Raw genomic sequence first — 19,595 nt, 5'->3', positions numbered from 1 at the left:
AAGCGCCGCGTCGCTGTCTAACGCATAAGCATTGGTACGGAGCCCATAGGAATGTTAACAAAATGTATACTTATTGTTAAAATCTCTATAAAATATCTGATAATTGATGTGCATATGTCTAATGATCATTTTTGACCGCCAAATGGCTCATTTTTTTACATTTTCTTCCATACCTCCGAAACCGCTAGACCTACCTCCATGAAAATTTGACCAATTCTTTATCTTGTCAATACAAGTAAAATGTTTTTTGAATTATTAAAATCGGACGCTCCGTTCTCTTAAAAACTGAGTTACCGTTTTCGGTACTTTTGCCCCGTATCTCCGGAACGGCTAGACCTGCCTTCGCCAAAAACTAATCAGCACGTCTCCTTATCAATACGAATCGAATGTTTTTTGAATTATTCAAATCGGTTGATCCGTGTTCCCGAAATCGTCGACGAAAATTTGTATCCGCACAATCATACACACACGCACACACACACACACACACACACATACATCCATTTTTTCTAAGGTATGCCAAAATATTCAGAAACCTCTGAAACGTAAAGATATATAAAAATTTTCATTTTCGATTTTTTTGCGATTACTATAACTTACCCTACGGGAAGTTAAAAATTGTACGTGTTGGCTGCACATTATTTCTTAATAATATAACAAACTAGCTGTAAGTGGAATTCTGTCTTAAGGCAATTAGGGCATCGTGCCTTAAGGCAAATTGCTGGAACTTCCCGTACCAAAAATTATTATTTTTTTAAAAACGATTAACATTTTTGAAAAAAAAATTACTTTGAAAAAATAAGATTTTTGAGAAACTATAAATTGGACAAAAAATTACTTTTTTTTGAAAAAAATTTTTTAAAAAAAAATTTTTTTTTTTAATTTTTTTTTTTATTTTGACATATTGTGGAAGATCTGAACTTTCTTTTCAAAGCAATCAATCGTACTGCTTTAACTGCATAGGGACTAAATATAAAGCGCGTAAGCGCCGCGTCGCTGTCTAAAGCATAAGCATTGGTACGGAACCCATAGGAATGTTAACAAATTGTATACTTATTGTTAAAATCTCTATAAAATATCTGATAATTTTATGAGCATATGTCTAATGATCATTTTTGACCGCCAAATGGCTCATTTTTTTACTTTTTCCTCCATATCTCCGAATCCGCTAGACCTACCTTCATGAAAATTCTATCGATTCTTCATCTTGTCAATACAAGTGAAATGTTTTTGAATTATTCAAATCGGACGCTCCGTTCTCTCAAAAACTGAGCTACCGTTTTCGGCACTTTTTGCCCCGTATCTTTGGAACGGCTAGACCTGCCTTCGCCAAAAACTAATCAGCACGTCTCCTTATCAATACGAATCGAATGTTTTTTGAATTATTCAAATCGGTTGACCCGTGTTCCCGAAATCGTCGACGAAAATTTGTATCCGCACATACATACACACACATACATACATACACACACACATACACACACACACACACACACACACACATACATCCATTTTTTCTAAGGTATGCCAAAATGTTCAGAAACCTCTGAAACGTAAAGATATATAAAAATTTTCATTTTCGATTTTTTTGCGATTACTATAACTTGCCCTACGGGAAGTTAATAATGCAAAATCAAAAGTAAATACAGATTTATTTATTTTGAAATATTGCAATTTTTGCTTTTGTAATAATATAAATCAATATATCTATATATAAGCAATACCATTCTCTGACTTTTCAAACTCTCTAATAAAATTTGCAAATAATATATTTATATCTATTAATAAATTTATTGATAAAAATGCATTTAAAAATTAGAAGCATATTATTATTTTTTGCAATAAGTGTAATTTTCATACAAAATATGTGGTGGAAACATGGTCAAAAATCTACAACTGAAAGTAAGTTATAATTTAATTAATAAAATTTATTAATTTAATATTAATTACTGAAAACTATGTATATATTAATTACCAAGATATGTACTTGTTGTTTGGGTAAAAAAAATATTTAATTTTATAAAATGGTGTAAAAAGTGAAAGAAAATATTAACATTACAAATGTTTAAATTTTAATATAAATTCTTTTTAATTTTCAGGATCCGGTTGAATCCTGATGTGGAAAATAATATATTTTAAAAGCATAAAAAATGGTTCAGTTTGAATACAAAAATGTGGAAATTATTAAACAAATTTTTGCTAAAATTATTTAATTTTAATTTTTCAATAATTAAAATCAATAAATTCTGAATCAATATGAAAATTCTTTGCACTGTTAATAATATTATTTAAATCATTTTCTACATTTTTTGTATATACAACATTTATTTATCTACTTTAGATTATTGTAAGATTATAATATTGTTGGGAAAAGTTTGAAAAGAAATTTCATACAAGTTGTTAAAAATTATAAATCATTCATGATTATGTAATAAATCCTTCATATTTTTATTATAGAATTTTATTTATATAAAATCAAAATTTAGTATGTTTTCATTGAATATAAATAATTTCATGTTGAAATCATAAAATGTTACAATAGAAATTGTTATGTTTCTTCCTAATAGTTCTCCTAAAAAACCTTTTCATAATTTTAAATATATGTGTTTAAAGAAACAAACATTTTAGGAAAATGATATATTTTAATAAAACAGTATTTTAAAAATTGCAGATTTTGAATCCATATTATATCTTTTAATGCTTTTTAATATATATTATAAACAAAATTGTTTATATATTATTTCATGATAAAATAAATATTAATAATACTTCAATTGAAAAAAGAAGCAATTAGTTATGCTTTCTATTTTATATATTTTTTGCAAAATTTTTGCAAAAGCTCCGAAAAAAATTTTGTAGTTAGAATAAAAGCTTATAAATAATAATTTTCTATGTAATTTTCTTACATCACTAATATCATAAATAATATAAAAAAATAAAGAATGAAAATTTTAAATTATATTTAATTTAAACAAAATAAAATATACAAAATATGGAAGCAAAAAAATAAACAAAGGTATAAAAATATATAATAACTTAAATATGAACAAATAAAAAAATTAAAATGCATTAAAAGTGACAATATATGAATTTTATCCTTAAAAACAATTTTATAAGAAACTTTTTCTAAAAACGTAATGAAACTTTATATATTTAAAAAAAATCATCTTCATTCAGTAGATTATGAAGTATTTAATGTTTTGTTATAGATTTAAATAATATTAAGTACAAAATTTCAAGATTTTATAAAAAACAAATATGTATCAATGTAACTTAATTTATATTTGTGTTTGTATAAAAAATGCATATTTTTGCTTAAATTTTATTTAATAAATTCGTACAATATTTATTGAATGATCAAAAATATTGTTAAATAAATACTTTATATCATTTCATATATTGGAGAAATCAACTAGAACGTCTTTTATTAATTTATTTATATATATATATACACAAATATATATACATATATATATATATATATATATATATATATATTAGGGTGGTCCTTAATATGGTCAATTTCGAATTTCCTTGCTCCCAGGGGCTCAAATGGTTCCAAATAGATAAAAAACAATTCTCTGAAAGTTTTAGCTCTTAATATTAACGTTTAGATAGAGCGCAATTCAATCAAAGTTTTGTATGGAAATAGCATGAAAAAATTTTCAAAAATTTTCAAAAATTTAAAAAATGATTTTTAGATGTAATTTACCGAACAAAAGAATGAATAAAACTCATTCATTTGTCGCTAAGTTAAACCTAAAACATTTTTTTTAAATTTTAAAATTTTTTACTATGCTCTTTCCATACAAACTTTGATTGAATTGCGCTCTATCTAAACGTTAATATTAAGAGCTAAAACTTTCAGAAAATTGTTTTTTATCTATTTGGAACCATTTGAGCCCCTGGGAGCAAGGAAATTCGAAAATGACCTTTTTAAGGACCACCCTAATATATATATATATATATATATAAATTCTATTGACGTCCAGAAATTATTTCAATGCAAATATCAAACATTTCCCAATATTTATTCGCGTCAACAATTACCTGAATCATTTGCAATATTTGAATATATAAACCTCACAACTTTGTTAAAGGAAAATTATTGTTTTCCCAGAATTCCTAGTTTGATATTAATTCTGATTTCATAAAGTAGATTTCAGAATGAATTTGAAATTATTATTTTTGTTCGTTTTTATTGCTGTGATAGCTTTTAGCTTTGCTGAAGCTAAAAAGAAACATGGTAAGTAAAAAATATTTCAAAATAAAATTGTTTAAAATTTTAGAGTACTACATTTTTTTATTTGGTTTGAGACAAATTTTAAGGGTAGAAAAATATAATATATTCGTTTCCAGATGCTTAAACAAATATGATCAATAAAATAGTAATAATTCATAATTATTTTAAATATTAAATTTAATTTTAATAATCAGGTGGTGGAAATAATCATGGTGGTGGTCATGGTGGTGCCCATGGTGGTACCCATGGTGGTAACCATGGTTTAGGAAAACAAGGTCATGGTCAAGGTCATGGTCAAGGTCATGGTCAAGGTCATGGCCAAGGTGGTCATGGTCATGGTGGTCATGGTGGTGGTCATGGCAACGGTAACTTAACTTTTTTTCTTTTATAAAACTAGTTGTATATTTGAAAAAAATATATTATAATTTTATACATTCAAGTTCGAAAAAATCTTTAAAACATTAATTTGGTGGTAAAATCCTAATCATATGATTAAGATTTGGTCTCAAATGATTTTTAGGAAGTATTTATGATATATTTCCATCAAGATTTATATCTGTCAGCAAAGCAACTTAATAAAAATACCAAATTCTAGTTTATGAGTTACGAATTAATTTAACAAAAAGTTGTTTATTAAATTTACTTTCTAAAATTTTATAAGATAAATCATTTAAGGGGGTATTCTAGTGTACAGCGATGAATTTTAGGTCATTTTCAAAATGTCGTAAAAGAAAGCAATGAATGTTTTTACTATCCATTTTTTTACCACTTGTTTATTATTATTGAAATACAAAACAAAAATTAAAATATAAAAAAGTTGAAAATTGTAAAATCTGGCAGCTGACGAAGTGGGTGGTCTCAAAAAATTGGCACCTCGGGTTTGACATGATTTCAGTCCTCCTAGCCATCGGAAATGCAAAAAATCAAAAGATTATTAATCTAGAATGATGTCGCAATCGGCTGAACTAGCGATGAGTAAAAAATTTTTTTTTACAAATTGGCAACTGAAAAAAAAAGTTTTTTTACTGTTTTTTTGAGTTTCTCGAATTTTTTAAAAATAGGAAAAATAGGAATTTCGGAATGATTCTAGTTCAGACTATAGATAGATCTATAAACAAGATTCTCTGAAAATTTCAAATACATTGGTCTAGTAGAACTCGAGAAATCGTGTCAACAGTAGTGAAAAAGTAAGTTCTGAGAAAAAACGCATTTAAAGTTTTGTGTGAAACCAAACCAGTATGGAGGCCGAATCAGTAAAATGCCTATATCTTCGAAAATAATTCAAATTTTCAAAAATCTTCTCGTACTTATATTCTTAGATAGTTAAACTTTGAAAATATGAAATAAAAAAAAAATCGATTTATTTGAATTTCTACACTAGAATACCCCCTTAAAGTGAAACTAATAAAATAACTGATATGTATGTATGGTATACTTAATATTTTTTTAACAAGTCAATATTCAGTCTCATAAATTTTATTTAACTATTTATTAAAAAATAGGTGGACATGGAGGTCACCATCCCCATCCAAAATCCGGTGGAGGTAACCATCACAAACCTGGAGGAACTGGAGGTCACAATACCCATGGACCTCATGATGGAACTCATAATGGACCTACAGGACCTAAAACAACTACCTTTAAGAAATAAAGAAATCGTAGCTCACAATTTTGCAAATATTACCAACGCATATACAAAAGTATTTCTTCCAACTTGTGATAAATTGTGTATTGTGAAGGCGTAATAAAAAAATTTACAAAAAAATCAATTTGTATGTTTTATTTATAAATTTAACAAATTTAAGTAAGCCCTTGCCTTAAGGCAAGTTGCATGAATTTAGTGATACATGAAAATCAGCCACTTAATAAATATTGATATTTATCGATTTAGTTTGAATTTTCAACTTTTTATTGCAAAAATAAAATTTGTAATTGATAAGATTTAAGACGCACGGTGTATGTCCTAAAACCAGGGGCGTAACTACCGCCGTATCAGCCGTATCAATGATACGGGGCCCCCGGGCCCAGGGGGCCCCCAACGAGCGTTAACAGAAATTGAGAAAAACTTTTTATTAATTTCACAAACGACAAAGTCAAAAAATTAATTTATTTTTATTGTCGAAACAATCTACATCGATTATTGGCATGTTTGGCCTACGGGGTATCCGCGTTTAACCCTTAATAATCAATGAAAAACCATCAATAAACAATGTACAGTTATGCGTACCCAAAATACAATGATATGTTGACGAGCGACGAACAGCAGGGATTTCTTTTAATAAGTAATATTATTTACAACTGACCCAAAATGGACAAGAAGTACAACATTTGGTACAGAACTAAAGACGTTAGAAAAAATACAATCATATGATAATTGCCAGAGTTAGTCAAAGGTTTTATATATTGAAAGACAGCGGGGGTTATTTACATATTTCAGTTGATTGTGAATTATTTTGTATTACAATACAAACCACTAGTGTTTTGGTTTAGTGGTGATTTGTGGAAAAGTGTTTGTGGTGATTTAAAGAAAACAATAAGTGAAAAGAAAAGAGATTACGCCAGCGAAGCTATGAAACGAAAAATTAAACAAAAAAAGATGAAGTCATAAAAAAAGTGCCAAAAAAATTTTAAATCGAAAAAATATACACTTTTTTGGCAATAGCATACAACGCTGGTCAATGCTAAATCAATATTTAGTAACACTTAAAAGGGTATGCCCTACCAGATGGTCTTCAAGGAACGACTCCTTATTAGCAATAAGCAAAAACTATTCATTAATAGTAAAAACTCTGTATAAATTAAATTTGATTTCTAAAAAAAAGATTAACGTGAAGAATGTAAGAATTTAATTAACCTTTCAGAAAGCTATGATTTTTTAGTGCACGTAACATTTTTTTCTTTATTGTTTCAATTTATTAATCCAATTTCGAAAGCTCTACAGGATGTCAGTAATGACTTACAACAAACTAGCATACTATTAAGAAATCTTTTAAAGAGTCTGCGCGAATTGAGGCATAAAAATTCATTCATTATTTTGTTAGGATTTAGCAAAGAATTGGAATATAAAAACAATTTTTAAAAACAAGAGGCGGAAGATAACAAAGGGATTTTTCGATGAGTTATCACAAGACGAGAGAATTTTAGACGCTGAATCATATTTTAAAGTAAACGTGTACTATTGCTGTTTAGATATTTTAATTTCTCAAACAAAACAAAGGTTTCAAAACCTTTGTGACGTAAATAGTATGTTCAGAATATTGCAACCGGAAAAACTCATGTCTTCTTTAAATGAAGAAATAATAATTGCTTCCGGAAAACTGACGACAAAATACTGCAAAGATCTATCAGGTAATCTTTGCGATCAATTGATAGCTCTAAAAGCATGCTTAAAATCAGAAATCGAAAATAATCATTCCATTAAGGAACTCGCTGAATTATTATTAATAAAATTTAATAGTATTGCATCCGGTTTTCTGGATGTAATAACAGCTTGCATTTTATTCTTGACACTTCTAGTTACAACCGCAACTGCTGGAAGGAGTTTTTCAAAATTAAAATTAATCAAAAATTATCTCAGAACATCAATAAAACAGGAACGTCTATCAGAATTGTCTCTATTGTCCATAGAGGCAGAAACATTAGAAAAACTAAAAACATCATCAGCTTTAAATGACTTAATAAATCAGTTTGCTGATAAAAAGGCAAGGAGAGTGAATATTTAATTTTAGTTATTTGTAAAATATTAAAAATAATATTCGATGTATATTTGAAAATTTGATAAATAAATGTTCTTTTAATTTTATTAAATGAATTTATTAATCTTTTTATGTTTCTTTAAATTATGAATAATCTTTAGGGGGGCCCCCAAACCGATTTTGATATGGGGCCCCGCCAAGGCACGTTACGCCCCTGCCTAAAACCGTCCATCATTTCCAACTTTAATAAATTTTTAAGATTCAAACACTTTTTTTGTATGCCTATAATATGTTTGCTTAAATCAAGAGTAAAATTATTTGCAATAGTGAATTTTTATTCAAATCTTTAGCAAAAACAATTCTGCACAATCACTAAGTTATTTTTAAATGTTATCTTTCGAACAGTTTTTGAATTTTCAAAATAAGCCTAAAAATTTTGTCAAAAAAATTAACACTATTAATCATCTAGTTCCTCATGGAGTTTCATGGAATAGATTTTAATTTTTTTTTAAATCAGTTCAGCTGTTTTTTGAGAAAACGTCGATGAAGAGTTAATTTTTTTTTACACATACATGATTTTTCCAATTTTGGTGTCAAACGATTCAGAATAACTTCAATGATCCATTTAATGCATGTAATTATCAAATCGAATTTTACGGTGAAAACAAACTTATTCTCAAAAGCAATTTCTTTATTTAGACGACAAAAATAAATTTTTAGTTAATAGAAAATTGACCCTCCGTCGGTCGGCGTGGTCTGGCCAGACTTTTTTCGACTTCAATTTAAAAAAAAAAATACTTCTAGTAATCCTATCGACTTGAAATTTCTTGACTTTTCCTAAAATTTCATTAGCTGTCGATCAATGAAAAAATCAGGACAAATAAAAATGTACAGAAGGATAATTATAAGGATATTAACTTTTTTATACATCGAACGGTCGGAAAGGTCTGCCTAGACCACCCATACATTTTGTATGAAATATACGCTTTTTGATATATGTAAACCAGTATTTCATCTTTTTTCGTGGTATTTTCTATTCAAACTGCGTTGTTTATATTCTTTGCTATGTGTTCTAACATGAATGTTAGTATTTTCATGACGAGAGTTCTTTGAAAACCTATTGGTTTATATAATTGGATAACTTATATAATTGGATAACTTATTGGTTATCGCAAACACTGAGAATCGGATGAGTAATGCACACATTCATTTCAAAGGCGCCGAAAAAGAATAAATATTGTTTTTCATTGATTTAAAACAAAAAAATTAACAAAAAAAGCAACGATTTTTTTACATTTCTTGATTTTTTTATATAATCGTTAATACATAAGACACCAAAAACTCATTTATCCTATATAAATGCATGTAAAATGAATGGTGGTCCAGCCAGACCTTTCCGACCGTTCGAAGGTGAAAAAATTTCCGACCGACGGATGGTTAATTAAATAAAGCATACTCAAAAATAAAAGCAGATTTTATAGAATTGCGTAAGAAAATGGCAAGATATGAAAAAGAACTCTTTTTACCACAAAATGAATATTGAACTTTGCAGAAAATTTAAATGAAACATGTGTTGATAATAATATAACTATCATAAATATTATTTAATTAATTTAATAAAAATTCTGTGCATACTGTGTGAATTTTTTATGTATATATCTTGGGGGCATTTTTTACAATTTCCTTAATAAAGACACTATTTTTTGTACTTTTAAAAATACATTAGTAAAGTTTGCAACTATTACAATTGAAAAATATTTACAGTAGAAAATTGATTAACCGTATTATTTGTTGTTGATTGGCATTAGGATAATCAAAAATTCGGATAAGCGGATGTATAAAGAATAATTTTATGTATTTATTAAAAATAACAAATACATACATAGATATGCAGGAAAATCAATGTTTATTAAAAAATTAACATTTCCTCGTATAAACGGGATTCTACTGTATATTTAGAGTATAACAAATCTTCTAAGGCAATCTGCTAATTACTGAAGACAGGTAGCGAGGACGTCCATCTGCTTAAAATAAATTAATTAAATAAATTCTGTGAATACTGTGTGATTTTTTTATGTATATATCTTAGGGGCATTTTTTACATTTTTCTCAAGAACTTGAAAACTCCAATCAAGAAACTAATTTTTATACTCTATAAAAACATAAGTAAAATTTATTAATAAAAGTATTCATATTTATTTAATATTTTAACAAACAAAAGTATTTAATCTCCAATCTGCAAATAACTAAGAAGAGGCGGCGAGGACGTCATTTTCATTACACACCTCTGTGTTCTTTGTTATTAAACAAATTAGCTGTAAGTGGAATTCTGTCTTAAGGCAATTAGGGCATCGTGCCTTAAGGCAAATTGCTGGAACTTCCCGTACCAAAAATTATAATTTTTTTAAAAACGATGAACATTTTTGAAAAAAAATTACTTCGAAAAAATAAGATTTTTGAGAAACTATAAATTGGACAAAAAATTAGATTTTATTGAAAAAAAAAAATAAAAAAAAAATTTTTTTAAAAAAAAATATTTTTTTTTGAAAAAAAATTTTTTTTCCTTTATTTTGACATATTGTGAAAGATCTGAACTTTTTTTCAAAGCAATCGTATCGCTTTAACTGCATATAGACGAAATATCAAAGCGCGTGAGCGCCGCATCGCCGTCTAACGCATAAGCATTGGTACGGAACCCATGGGAATGTAAACAAAATGTATACTTATTGTTAAAATCTCTATAAAATATCTGATAATTTGATGTGCATATGTCTAATCTAAAAGACGAAAATTTGTATCCGCACATACATACACACACGCACATACATACATACATACACACACACACACACACACACATACATCCATTTTTTCTAAGGTATGCCAAAATGTTCAGAAACCTTCAAAACGTCGAGAAATGCAAAAATTTTCATTTTCGATTTTTTTGCGATTACTATAACTTGCCCTACGGGAAGTTAATAATTTAACAAATAATATTTTTAATATATCATTAAAATCGTTTATTACAATTATCTATAATAGTCTGCTTCAAAATTTCGAAAAAGGTTGAAATTTTTGCACTTATTTTATACTAAGATCCACTTTGTAAATATTTAATTAAATACGTACTAACGTTGCAAAATTTAATAATTGTATACATACATAACAAATTACAGTCCACGTAACAAAATGACGTCACAGTTACGTAGATAATATAGTAAAAATGATTTTGTTCAAACAAACGTATTTTACGTCAATGGATATATTCTTTTGTTATGAATGTGTATATATACGGAGTGTGAGTACAGTAAAATCATCTTGATCATCTTGTTGTATTCAAATATTATATTTGAGGCTTTCAAAGAAACTTTAGGAAAATGGAATCGAATTTATTGTTACTTTGTTTCGTAATTGTTACGTTTGCAATATTATTTAACACTGCTGAAGCAGTTCCTGCGGAATCGTCAAGTGGCTGGGGTGGTGGTTTTGGTGATTGGGGAGAGAGAATTTCATCAGGTATAAGAAATATGTTAACTTAATTAGATATCATAATTTATTATCAAAATTAACTATATTTTATTTCATAGGAATAGACGGAATTGGGGATCAATTAAAAAAAATTATAGGAACTAAATAATCAAAAACGAGCAATTTTAAGCATTCCAAAAACATATATGCAGAATATTCAAAGTTTAATAATAATAATATTTACATGAAATGTGCAATTGGTATTTTACCTAAAAATAAATATATTGAAATGTATACTGCTTTTATTTAATATATGTTAAAATTGTATTTATAATTATATAATTCAATAAGAAGTTCCAAATATAATGTCAAATGTAAGTAAAAATTTGTGCACATTTTCAAAAAAAGAATGTCAATAAGAATAGATATGCGTTAAATTTCTAAATAAATTTTGGTTTCTAATTTCTAATGAAAAATGGTTTTGACCGACCTTGATTAATAAATAAAACCAATACGATCATATTTCGAAAATATGAAAATATTCGTCTTTAGTTGTTTTTTTAATTAAAAACAAATTGATGTTTGACTGAAACTTGCTAGATTGAATAAATTATTGGAATTGTGCTTTAACAATATTATTTCTTTGGATTTTAATTATAATTTTAAATTTAAATTAGCATATTAAAAATATTTAAATAGTGTAACTATTATTTTAGAAATTTAGTTTATTCACATATTTATCTTACCAGTATATTAATTTTTAGCCAAAAGTTAATCCATAATGCAAAATTTTATTTACTCAATTTATAAAATTTTAATATTTATAATATTCAAAGCGTATTAATAAAATTATTATTCAGATAAAATGTTCAATTGATATTCATTAGATTAGGATATTCATTTTGATTTTTTTAAATCTATTAGAATTAGAAATGCTGCAATTGCACAGATTGACTGATATTTATTAAAAATTGTTAAAACAAATTCCTATTAATTTTGAATTATTAATTTCAACAATAGCTGAAAGCATTTGTATTTTTACAGCCATTTTTTTCCTTCCTTTTCAGAAAAGATGAAAAAATTACTATATAATAAGGAAAATCGTGAAGAACTAAAACAACTTTTAAAAAATATTATAAAATCGAATACCTATTAATTATATTATAAAATATAATATAATTTATACATATAGTTATATAATTTAAATAATTTATTTATTACGATTTAAAAATTTTAGGATTTCATGCAACTTGAATGTGATAAGTTTTTATTTTAAGAAATGTGTTGTTTTTTTTAACTTTTGGAATGTTTATTAAGCTACAAATTATCTGTTAGTTTTATACTTATTCAAAAAAGCATTTAGCATTCTTAGATTTATTCGTCTCCAAAGAACGATTTTATCTTTATTCCGAGATTTAAAAAAAATAGATTTTTTAACAATAAATGTATGTGAATTTTACTAATTTATAATTTAAATTTTCTTCATTTGTAATAACTAACGAATGAATAAAATTAATTCAGAAATATAATAATTCATAGTATTTCATATAATAAGAATTCAATCATCTTTATTCAACTTTATTGTAGTCCAAAAACACGGAAAAAAAATTCCACTCACCTCAAAAAAAATAAAAAATACATTAATATTAAATATAAAACAAATTATATATTATAGTCATTTAATTAAATAATTTTTCATTGTGTACGTTTTGACACTGTATAAACTCAATTTCCAATGAATTTTGATTTTTTTTAAATGTATTCGTCCTTTAAAAATATATAAACACTCAAAAATTACTATTTCCCATATTTTAATATTAAATTATAAAAAAACTGTGTGTCTAAATACCAAAAATTTCTTGTTATTTTTAATAAGGCTAGAATGTTTGAAAAATGTATTCGAATTTTACGTTATAGTACTTTTTTTTTAATTATCAATTTTTATTGTTAATTGATAAAGATAATATTTCAAGCCTTTTAGACAACTCAAAGCAAATGTTAAAGATTTTAAATAATTTTAAATTTAAAATATAATAATTGTTACTAATATTTTATAAATCCATTTATATATAATATACCTTTTTGCGTATTATTTAAAATATGTAAATATTTTAGTTCCTGTATTATTTAAATAAATCCAATTTTTAACCACTCGATTATAAAAAGCACTACACCAAATTGACAAAATTGCGAACACTATTTTTTAAATATTAATTATTGCAAAAAGGTGCAATAAACCTGAAAATAATATTTTAATTGAACAAAAAGCAGATTTCCAAAAAAAAAAAACGTTCCACCGTAAAAATCCTAAGTCACAGTTGTTTAAATATTAAATAAATCTGAATAAACGTGTTTTACGTCAATGAATAAACTTTTATTATAGAGTTATATATTTATACTATTTTGAAATCTTTTACATATATATTAGTGTTTAAAATCATCTTAAACATTATGCTGCATTTAAGAAAATTTTCAAAAAATCTTTTTCAAGATGGTTACAAAAATGTTGCTTTTTTGTTTCATAATTGTTACATTTCCTATGTTATGTAACAGTGGATTTTCTATACCGGTAGGAATTCCGAGTCCAGGAGAAAAATTTTCAGAGGGTATTAGTGATAAATAAATATGAAATTATGTGATATTATATTAACAATAATATTAATTTTTATAGCTTTGGGAGGACTGCCAGAAACTATAAGAAAAATATTAACAAAAACATAATTTAAGTTGCAACATTTTTATTCTTTCTAAAATTATGGACTTAATTTTCAAACTAAAAAATTAGTATTTGCAAGAATTTTACAATCAAGATTATAACTAGTAAAAAATAAATATTTCATTAAAAAAAATTTTAGGTGTAAGTGGAAACTAGGTTCCAGATTTTTATTTGATCAACAAGAAAATATTGATGATTATGAAAAAACGGTTTGACCGATCTTTATATTTTATTAAAATCAACAATTATATTTGAAATTGACTTTTTTTTTAAATAACTAAGAAAGTAACTGATTTATTTCTATTTTGTAACCAAATTTATGGACAAACTATTCAACGTGTAATAATTAATTTATTATTTATATGAAATGTACAAATGATTTTCTGAATATAAATATACATATTAAAACGTATACTTTTTTATTTAATATATATTGAAAAGTATATGTATATATAAAGAACAAAAAAACATTCTAAATACAAACTAGCTTTAAGAAGAATTTTGCAAAAAAAAAGTTACATGAACTTTTAGATCTCAATAAAATATTTAGTAAATTAACATGAACAAAAGAATTTTTGATTTTTAAACAAAATCACAAATAATTACGAATTTGACGAAAAAAATTAATAAATATATAGAAAAATTTTATTATTAGACCTTAAAATTTTCTTTAAACTTAAACATGTGAGTTTTTTTCACTATTTTTTTTTCAAGAAATAAATGGAGCTTGTTTTTTTTACGATATTTTAATATCGCATTTGTATATATATATTTTTAGATTATTCTAAATATTTCATCCAAAATAGTAATTTTAAGCTTGATTAAATTAAAAAAATAGACGAATAATTAAATGTTATAACAAAGAATTTAAGTTTTGCTGATTTGTAACTTAAATTTTCTTCATTTGTAATAAATAAATAAAATTAATTCAAAATTATAATGAGAAATCATACCTTAACTTTATTGGAGCCCAAAATCATAGGAAGAAAATTTCGCTTACCTGAAAAAAATAAAAAAATAATTATTAATAATGATTATAAAACAAAACATATTTTAGAGTCATTTAATTAAATAATTAATTGTTCATTTCGTACAAATTCAACCAGAAAAAACACAATACACAAAATTAAATGAATTATTATTTATTTTAATAAAATAATTAACTAAATGTTAATTATGTAGTTAGTCGTATTCTCAACATTATTTGTTTGATAATTTTGTTAAGAATGTGTTAATTATTATTTTTGTTACAAAAATATAATTCCTAAAATCTTTTACTAATTTTATTATATTAATATTATTTTATTTTATTATATTTTATTATATTAAGCTATTAATTATAACATCAATAAGCATACATAATGTCCAAATTTAAAAAAAAAATATTTTTTGCATTTAGATATTTTCGAAAAATGATATTCCCAAAAACACTCCAACGTAAACACAGTTGTTCAAATAATAAAGAAATTTTGACCAAAAATTTTAATATTAAGTAAACAAAAATATTTGACGACACACTAAATTATTATTATTAAAAAACATATATAAAAGTTAATAAAACACTCGACAAATTATATTCAGTAACAAATAGTACCTACGGTGTTTCAATTATTTTTTTCAAAAATGATGAGAATATTTGTAGGATTTTTTTTAGTTGCAATTTTTTGTCATTTTTCTACTGCCTATAATACTGGTAGGACATCAAGTATAAATTCTGGAAATCGTAAGTATAATATTTAAGACTATATTTTAATTTTTTTGAAAATCCACAATAATACATATCGGTTTTACAAAAAACAAATTTTTTTGCAAAAAATACATCAATTGTAATCCCAGTTAGATTTACAACTTTTTTAGGATATATAATATTTTCAGAATGTTTATAATATTTTCGTACACACAATATTTTCATACAAAGTATGTTGTTGCCAAATAATTTATAATATTTTCAGACAAATATAAACATTTTTTTTTTAACAATTTACAAAGTAAAACATATTTGAATAATTTACAACATTTGGAGTCAAAATTTTCACCGAACTAACTACATTATCAGACTATTTTCGGATAGTTTTGGAAATTTTATTTAAATACATATACAAAATATTTACAACAATTTCTCATAATTAACCACTTTTTTCCACTATTAGACAATTTTAGACAAAATTTCCAGGCAATTTACTACATTTTTTTTTTTCTAACAGGTGATCCCACAAAAAGTTTGCAATATTATAAAGAACATGAAGGGGGAGGTAAATAGCTACTTTACTATTCATTATAATTTTAATAATAATTAATTTATTATTAATATTTAAAAAAAATATAGGACAACATCCAGTTAACCCCGGAAATCTAGATATGAAACATTATAGAACATCAAATAGAAATCAAGGTAAGGACAAAATAATTTATTAATTGATTTTAATTTATATTGAGTATTTTGTTATATATATATATATATATATATATATATATATATATTAAGGTGGTCCTTAATATGGACATTTTCGAATTTGTTTGCTCCAAAAGGCTCAAATGCTTCCAAATTAATAAAAAAAATCTCTGAAAGTTAAATATTAACATTTAGATAGTCCGCAGTTTAATTAAAAGTTTGGTTTTCATTCATTATTAACATATGTCTCTAAGTGAAACTCTTGTGCCATCTGTGATAGCATTTGTGAACTCCAATATTACGACACTAAAAATCATTTAACCTCTAATTAAATCCATGTGGACTGTTTAACGAAATATTTATTCATCGTGGCATCAAAATTAATTCTGCAGCAAAATATTTATTTAATTGGTGATGTTGACACTCAAATTATCAGTAATAAATTGCCATCAAATTTACAGGTCTGCTATCACAGATGGCGCAAGAATTTACTTAAAGATAGATGTTAAAAATAAATATACGAAATTTTTAATTGAATTGCGGACTATCTAAATGTTAATATTAGGAACTAAAACTTTTAAAGATTTTTTTTTATTAATTTGAAAGCATTTGAGCCCTTGGGAGCAAAGAAATTCGAAAATGTCCATATTAAGGACCACCCTAACAAATATACATATGTACGAGTATATAATTGAACTCTTAAATGGCTATTCTAATTTCGATAAAACATTTTTAGTTCGACAGAAAAATTAAGAATTATCAATCAAAACAAAAAAAACAAACAAGTAGAATATTAAATATCATAAAAAAGATAAATATAATTGTTTTGACCTTGCCAAAATATATTTAATAATTTTGGTAGATAACAATTTAATGATAATTTGTTCTTTAAATGTTGATATATGTTAAATTATGCGTAAGAAAATGCAATTTAAGCACTATTATTATCAAAAAATCATTAAAATATATCAAGGATTAAAGTAAATAATAAAAATGATATAATACATGAATTTTGCTACATGGACAGTTTTAGAAATAAAAATTTTTTTACAATTTTTACTTAAATGCAAATATATGTTAAATTGTAATTTAAAAACATTAGAAAAATAATATACAATAATATTGATAGTGATGGTACAAAAAATAACAGTTTACTTACAATTGCGACAGATAAAGTTCGAGTCAAAAAAAAATCTTACTAGCTGTAAGTGGAATTCTGTCTTAAGGCAATTAGAACATCATGCCTTAAGGCAAATTTCTGGAACTTCCCGTACCAAATATTATTATTTTTTTAAAAACGATTAACATTTTTGAAAAAATTTTACTTCAAAAAAATTAGATTTTTGAGAAACTAGGAATTTGACAAAAAATTACTTTTTTTGAAAAAAAAAATTTTTTGAAAAAAAAAATGTTTTCTTTATTTTGGCATATTTTGGAAATTTTGAACTTTTTTTTCAAAGCAATCGTACTGCTTTAACTGCGTAGAGACAAAATGTCAAAGCGCGTAAGCGCCGCGTCGCCGTCTAACTAATAAACATTGGTACGGAACCCATAGGAATGAAAACAAAATTTGTACTTATTGTTAAAATCTCAATAAAATATCTGATAACTTGATGTGCATATGTCAAATGATCATTTTTGACCACCAAATGGCTTTTTTTTACTTTTTTCATTAGATCTCCAAAATCGTTAGACCTGCCTTTATGAAAATTTGTTCAATTCTTAATCTTGTTAAAACAAGTGAAATGTTTTTTGAATTATTCAAATAAGACGCTACGTTCTCTTAAAAACTGAGTTACCGTTTTCGGCACTTTTTGCCCCGTATCTTCGAAACGGCTAAACCTGCCTTCGCCCAAAACTAATCAGCACGTCTCCTTAATCAATGTGAATCGAATGTTTTTAAAATTATTCAAATCCCTTCATCCGTGTTCCCGAAATCGTCGACGAAAATTTGTATCCGCACACACACACACGCACACACACATACACACACAAACACACATACATCCATTATTTATAAGGTATGCCAAAATGTTCCGAAACCTTTAAAACGTAAAAATATATAAAAAATTTCATTTTCGATTCTTTCCGATTACTATAACTTGCCCTACAGGAAGTTAAAACACCCTTTTTGGTAACACAATTATTAGTACTGAACTTACGATTTTACTTGACATTCTTATATAATTATATTATTTTATTTAAAAATTTAAATCTGTTTGTGATTTAAATCTGCGAAGTCTGAAAATATAAAATACGTAAATTATGATATTTAATAAAATTCATACATTATGTTTGATCATTGTCGTTAGCATTTAAAATAATACTTAAATTTAATTCTTGTAATGAAACAGTAAAAATTTTATTAAATCAATATAAGTTAAGAATAAAATATTACGAATTTTAGTACTGATATTAATCTATTAAAGTTTAATTAAATATAATAATTTTATTAGTTTATTTAAGGGGGCGTCCATAAACACGTGAGTTTTTTGGTGTTGAGTTTGACAAAAAATCACAAAAGATCACATAAGGGAGGGGGCGAGTTCAGTAAGATATCACGTGTATTTATTTTTTACCAGATTTTTTTTTTGAAAAAAAAAGCCCAACATTTTCAAAAAATTCAAAAATACGCGAGGGGAGGGGAGCAATTTTGAATATCAAGGGGAAGGGGGGGTGCTAAAAAATCCTAAAAAATCTATTACGTGATTAATAGACGCCCCTTGAATTATTTGAGCTATAAACGTCGAAATAGTAAAATTAGTAGAACTAATAAAGAATTTTTCCAGGTGGTTCAGATTTTGTCAAGAAATTCCAGGAAGAAAAGCAAAGAATGAAAGATAATGCTAAACAAGTTGTTGATGAATATAAAAAGAAATTAGATACAATGGGTAAAGATAGAGTAAGGCAAATAAAGTTAGACGATGAAAAAAAAGAAGCCCTAGAAAGATTAAAACAAATTCAAGACGAGCAAAGATCAGGGAATCCGGCGGAGAGAGGTCTCGTACAAATAAACGACAATAAAAAAAGTTAAATAAATAAATATACATAAAAATTATTTTTATAATGTATATTTTTTCA

The 19,595-nt window shown here is 25.3% G+C and overlaps 2 protein-coding genes across 2 annotated transcripts; both read left to right on the top strand.

Annotated features, from left to right (window-relative positions):
- The first annotated feature begins 4,167 nt into the window (after window positions 1–4,167).
- LOC113367909 (holotricin-3-like) lies at window positions 4,168–5,894 on the top strand. Its single transcript, XM_026609483.1, has 3 exons — window positions 4,168–4,246; window positions 4,438–4,608; window positions 5,746–5,894. Exons 1-3 carry the CDS (start codon window positions 4,168–4,170, stop codon window positions 5,892–5,894), a joined length of 399 nt encoding a protein of 132 aa, XP_026465268.1.
- Window positions 5,895–15,738: 9,844 nt separating this feature from the next.
- Window positions 15,739–19,595, top strand: LOC113368125. Its single transcript, XM_026609689.1, has 4 exons — window positions 15,739–15,845; window positions 16,327–16,374; window positions 16,449–16,514; window positions 19,304–19,595. The coding sequence occupies exons 1-4, from the start codon at window positions 15,746–15,748 to the stop codon at window positions 19,546–19,548; spliced, it is 459 nt and encodes a 152-aa protein (XP_026465474.1). The 5' UTR covers window positions 15,739–15,745; the 3' UTR covers window positions 19,549–19,595.

Source organism: Ctenocephalides felis, unplaced genomic scaffold, assembly GCF_003426905.1.
Source record: "Ctenocephalides felis isolate EL2017-DRISC unplaced genomic scaffold, ASM342690v1 CF-g0.4_SCAFFOLD_01170, whole genome shotgun sequence".
Taxonomy (NCBI): Eukaryota; Metazoa; Arthropoda; class Insecta; order Siphonaptera; family Pulicidae; genus Ctenocephalides; species Ctenocephalides felis.
Note: the sequence above shows the minus strand (reverse complement) of the source record. Positions and strands in the feature narration are given on the sequence as shown.